Source organism: Dinoponera quadriceps, unplaced genomic scaffold (genome assembly GCF_001313825.1).
Source record: "Dinoponera quadriceps isolate SergipeBrazil2010 unplaced genomic scaffold, ASM131382v1 scaffold2183, whole genome shotgun sequence".
NCBI lineage: Eukaryota > Metazoa > Arthropoda > Insecta > Hymenoptera > Formicidae > Dinoponera > Dinoponera quadriceps.
This window is the reverse complement of record NW_014556922.1, coordinates 1519481-1525548: the sequence shown is the minus strand read 5'-3', so window position 1 is coordinate 1525548 and position 6068 is coordinate 1519481. Positions and strand designations below refer to the sequence as shown.

Here is a 6068-nt window from a genome sequence, read left to right as displayed (position 1 = left end):
CTCTATAGCTTCTGTTGTGACGTGTGCTTTTGATTATTACTTAAGTATCGTAAGTAATGGTTGTGAATACGTAATGTATTCAGTCTTACTTACAAGTTGTTTGTTACAGCTATCGTTTTAAACGCACTGGGAAGAGTGCAGGATGCACATATTTTATTAATCGTCGGTAAAATTATTTCAACAATGTTAAGCATGAAATGTTATGGTGTGTGCGTTTTAACGGATATCGAGGTACGGATAAGCGAGTTCCATGATATTGAGAGAACTTAGCGATATATATATATATATGTACACATTCGTTTTCTCAAACTTATATTATTGTAACAATGATGCTGTTGTTAATTCGGCGACAACCGATTACAAGAATTCAACAATTGATATCTTCAGCTTTTTCTTTGTTTTTTCGTGGAATTGGAAGGAGCAATGGCCAAAATGTAATTTCATCTTTTCAATGTATAAAGAGAATGAATATCACTTTCTCAATAAAGTTCTATTACAAAGTCGCAGAGAAGATGCAAGAGACTTGCCTCTATGGTACTTGAATAACAATGCTTCGCAATGTTTTTCCCTCCACATGCTTCCTTGTTTTGCAAAAAGATAAGGTGAACTCTTTCCACTTCTTACGTACGCGTCGAGTATTTGAAAATTCGTCCTGCTACCTGTCGATCTTTGTTCCCGTCGATTCGAGAGATCGAGATTCGAGCGCGACATCTCGGCCATTTCCGGCGTCGCAAGCAGGTTACGGAGGGGGAGCCACAGAAGGTACTTACATTGCGCAGCGAACGGATTGAGGTGCCGGCGTTGATGGTCGCGATCGACTGATCGGGACCGATCTGTTTTACGTTCGATTTTACGTTTGTAAATCGGCAAATTGCGCGTGCGTGCGTGCGTGCGTGTGCGTGAGTGCGACCCGGCGGTAGAGAACAGACGTGTGTAAGAAAGGAGTCACCGTGGGACCGCGGCTGAATGTTAGTAAACTTTCCATCGCGCCTCGAGCAACGTGTGGAAAAAACGCAGGTACGAGAATCGAGAGTCCCCTCAATGTCGTCGGCGCGTTACGGTTGCTCGGCGAATAACCGTCGTTTCGAACGCGCGCTCCCATAACGTTGCGTCTGTCCGTCGAGGAGCGTCGAGCGAAGCGAGGTCTATCTTGCGTCTCTACCGAGTCGTAACCATGTTTCGCACGAAATGGTGATGTGTGTGTGTTCCACGTTGAATCGCTTGACGCGCGCGCGACACGTTCGCGACGACCGATTCGGCCGAACCACCGATAATAATAACCAACTAAAATCCGTCTCGATTTTTATTTTGCAGCAAGGAGCACGATCACTCGTCGTTTTACAAGTTCCTACAAATGGAGCACAATCACAAGAACACCGACTGCTACTTTTTCTATTACTCCACGTGCAAGAAGGTGAGCGAATCATTTGCATCCCATTAGAATTACTTTCGAGCGTGTTCTTATCGAATGGCTCGCCGATTTCGGTTATTTCGAAGGTGCCAAGTACGATAGTCCCATATTGCTCGCGTTATCCTCCGCCGAGGTTAGGTCGGCCATTTTGAAATCATGTTGACGAGAATTTGCAAACCATAATAGTCGGAAAATCCGTGTTATCGTTGAGCACAGACACGCGATCGAATTTCTATTCGTTTAATTCATTATGCACGAGATCTCTCACTGTTACAATTACATATCTAATTGTTAAAACTACGTTCATCGCGCCAACATGTTGCAATATATTTAATTACACTGTGTAAGGAGCAGATGTGTAATGTTTATCAATTTGCATGGGTATTTTATTAACGATAAGCTCGTGAACAAACGCTTCCGTCAAAATGAGCAACAGTATCTGTAATACTTTAAACATTTCTGTTTGATTACTTCCACTTGCAGTATTAATAATCTTGGGACTGCAAGTACTTGTGTTATCCTTATGAATTATTATCGTAAACGTTCAGTCTGAACGATTATCTTTTAATCTAAATCTGAAGTAAGTAGGTTAAATTAAACATTTGTACTTTAATTTGCACGAATTTTTGTTCACAGGGAGATTTTTGCCCCTTCAGACACGAGCCATCAGCTCTAGGTTGTGAAACCATGTGCACATTCTGGCAGCAAGGCAGTTGCCTCAATGAGCATTGTAATTTCAGACACATGGAACTGAAGGTAAATATTCTTCTTGAGTAAGCCCGCAATACTTATTTCCCTTTAGTGGATTCTCAGTTGTTGCAACAAAATAAATGTAAAACAACGATTGATACAGCTTGTATCTTGAATGTCAATAATGTTCATTTACATTTGACGATGCGATTGAGATTTACACGAAATAATTTTCACACGCTGTAATAAGGATATCAATTCAACTGTCGGAACTGTTATGAACCTCATAATTAATTTTAACATTATTGCTTTTAGAAAAATCGCAAGTCGATTCCATGCTACTGGGAAACGCAACCTGGAGGATGTAGGAAGCCGCATTGTCCATTTCTGCATAAGAACGCACGTACCATCAATAATCCTATCAACCCTGTTAAGACAGAAGTAACAACAAAGTCACCAAATCAGGAGTGGCTGAGCCGTCAAGGTAAAATCTGGCTCATTCATTCTCTTTATTTCAGTTTTTCTTTTTTTTTTTTCATTTCATCTCTCGTAACGTTGATGCTTTGCTCCGATATTTGTCGCGCTAGCCGTGCTTTTACATTTCGCTCTTGTTGCACAGATGACACAAAATATGACGGCAGTAGTACCGAATCAGACCAAGGTAGAGGCAGCAGTGAAGCTGGCAGTTTCATCGGGAGCCCGGCCGTCGATCCTCTCATCGTCAAATTCGAAGAAGGTATGAGGCTTTACTAGCCCCCCCGTCCATCTTTCAACGTACATTATCTTACGTCAGCTACTCTCTCTCTACCGCCTAGCTTGCAAACGAATATGAATCTCCCGAACGCGCTCAGTATGCCGAAAAGCCTGACCATACCCAATAACCCCAACAGTCTCAATATCCCCAGTAACATCAGCGTCGCGAATAATCTGAATGTTCCACCACCGAACGTGCAAAACTCGCAGTCCTCCCCGTGTCATCACGCGCTATCATATCCGCACCATCATCAGCAAAATTTGCACTCTCACTCCTCCGGGCAGTCTTTGTCGCCGTTGCAAAACCAACAGAACTCTCCGCTCCTTCAGCAACCATCTTATTCCCCGATTCACACGCAGCAGACCCCGCAGCCTCAAACCTCGAGATTCCCCTTTCCATTCCTCGGCATTACGTCGTATAGGAGATTCTAGGGTCGACGAGAAACTGTTGTAGCATTTACGTGTACGATGCGACATATATATTATGATTTCCCTCGTTCGTCAACCGAGCACAGAAGAATACTTTCGGAAGAAAATTTACGAACGATCGAGAGACATCGAGAATCGTTCTGTCGATTATATCGTGCGTAAGACGATAAGATAATTACGACGCAGCATTTGGCACGAAATACGATGAATTATCACGAAAGTATCGTTCTGCACGTAAAATTGTGTAACGACACGTGTACGCTTCCTTAGTAGCGAAAGAGATATATACATATACATACACACACACACACATATATAAATATATATATATTTATATTTATATGTGTGTGTGTGTGTGTGTGTATATATATATATATATATATATAATAACGAGAAAAAGCGCGCCCTGTGCTGATCTTATAGCATATTATTTAATTCACGGCGCTAAGTATACATTAGTACAGTTCTGATACTTAATCAGCATCCACTTTTTTACTTGTTTCGTAAAATGATGGATCGATATGATGAGGTGCAACTAGTGCGTAATTGTTCGTGCGTACGCCGCTGTCGTAAGCTGTAAGGATGATGACAATCATCTCGATCATTTCACCGCGAAACGATCGAAATGACTTTCACCGATCATGTTTTTTTTTTCTTTTATTAAAGATATCTTATATCACATTAGTTGCTCTTATTGCGACGATCGTCATTTACATTTGTAACGTTTGACTTATCATTCGCTGATTTACACTCATTCTGTACTCGTGGCTCGTCTACGGGGAAGAGGGATGACATGCAACATTTAGATTTCTCGATTCGCCACTTGTCTCACGGATTGGTATTTAGCGGACACCTTTTATCGGCAATCATGATATACGGCAATCATCTGAGCACAAACGCGCGAAACTTAATTGAAACCTTTTGCACACTTTCGTGTCGCTACTGTAAACTGTAGCAGTGAATATCAATTTTTCCAGGGGCTGCTATATCTAAACTTTGCCTGTAGCCCTCTAACCGCCTATGGCTATCTTTCTCCAGCTGCAGTGTGATCAGTAGAAAAAGGTTCAAGTGTCTACGACGATACGGTACGCTGTAAGATCGCGAAAACCGAATACCGTGCTAGGCGAAGAAGAAGATAGCTATGGGTCGCCGCTTTACGCCGTACACACACAGAGAAGGAAAACACACACACACACACACACACATACACATACAGAGGCACACAGAAATTCTTTGCACTCATACAGAACCTTGCTCTTAGCTGCGGGATGATAGTATTTAATGTTAAACGAATACTTGTTGTATCACGACGAGTGAACTCTGCCCGTTTTACGTTTTGCGTCTTCGACGGAGAGGTAGTCGCTACAGCGACGCTCGGGAGGCTTATTTTAAATATCGCTCCCTGAATGCGAATTTGTACTACGCCCCGGGCGTGGCCGATCGAAGGAATAGAAAATATTATATACTACGTAGCATAAGAAGAAAAAAAACTTCGGGTTAGCCGATTACCTCTGTCTCGTTAAAAGTAAAGAAGACGAAAGAAAAGACAAAAAGGTAAAAAAAAAAGAAGAAGAGGAGAGAAAGAAAGCTCTCGCGCATTGTCTCGTCGGTCACGTCCTCGGGTCGAGACGAGTGCAGAGTTGTGGAGAGAGATAGTAAAAAAATAATTCGCGAATATTCCTCTCTCTCTCTCTCTCTCTCTCTCTCTCTCTCTCTCTCTCTCTCTCTCTCTCTCTTCCTCCGTGCCGGTAGACGTGAACGTGTATAGGCTCTCCTTGATGTCGCGTACCGTGTAATAGCGAGCTTGTGAGTTACGTTAGGTAAATGACGAAGAGAGGACAGGCCGAGAGAAAGAAAATGAGAAAAAGAGAGAGAGAGAGAGAGAGAGAGAAAGAGAGAGAGAGAGAGAGAGTCAGGACGGGAGTAATGTGTGCGAGTGAGAGAGTGACTTAGTTAGAACCGGGGGGTAGAGAAAGGAGAAAGAGGGGTTTAACGGAGTAATAATATTTCGTGCGCGGCTTCCCGCGTTTGAGATAAACAGATTCCTAAGCTTTGTGTTTACGCGTGCATGAGTAATAATAATAATGCCTTCATATGTTTTGGCTTGTCACACGAATTCGAGAGAAAGAGGACTTCGGGACAACACGGCACACGGGGATTACGCGGTGTGATACCGCACGGGCGGATATAATTCAACGAGTGATAATTGCGCAGATAATTTCGCAGGTCACGTTGATCGTTTACGCGAGTATGTCTCGCATGGGCGTTAACGCATTCGCGGCGAATTCAAAGGGATATATAATAACGCAGGAGGGGAAAAAAAGGAGAGTATATACAAAGCAAAACAAACAGAACGATTAAAAGTAGAAGTTTATAAAATCGTAATCGCCAAACGTGCGACATTTCTCGACGTTCTGCAGGAGTGTTCAACAAAATACGGCTTTAGAGCTTGCTTTCTACGTGATGATGATGATGATGATGATGATGTCAAACGGAAAGAGGAAAAAAAAACGCGAGGTTGTCGTCTATATTAATCGAAGTAATCGAATTGAGTATAGCACGCGTGCGCCACACGGCAGATTCGCGTTTGACGAGTTTCTGTGTATGATGAATAGCATATTAAACTTTCAACTTTTCTAGTGTATCGCACGCGATTTGATCCCGCGGGTTCACGACACCCGCTATAAAGGGGGCTTCGCAGCGAACGGTTCAGGAAGCTCTTATTTATTATTGATCTTGCAGTGAGATGGAAAATTTTATAATCGTGGAAAGTGTATATATATAT

The 6068-nt window shown here is 42.5% G+C and overlaps 1 protein-coding gene across 2 annotated transcripts in view; it reads left to right on the top strand.

The window, feature by feature from the left end:
• The first annotated feature begins 754 nt into the window (after window positions 1-754).
• The window catches only part of LOC106748405 (zinc finger CCCH domain-containing protein 11A-like), a 13518-nt gene continuing 8204 nt past the window's right edge, over window positions 755-6068 (top strand). Inside the window, exons 1-5 of one of the 2 annotated variants that reach the window (XM_014626871.1) lie at window positions 755-1017; window positions 1315-1414; window positions 2048-2167; window positions 2417-2585; window positions 2721-2837. In XM_014626871.1, the coding sequence (XP_014482357.1) occupies window positions 1355-1414; window positions 2048-2167; window positions 2417-2585; window positions 2721-2837 (466 nt within the window). In that variant the 5' untranslated portion in view covers window positions 755-1017; window positions 1315-1354. Of the gene's footprint in view, window positions 1018-1039; window positions 1192-1314; window positions 1415-2047; window positions 2168-2416; window positions 2586-2720; window positions 2838-6068 lie in introns of those variants that run through there. The other variant, XM_014626870.1, reaches the window with a different exon arrangement.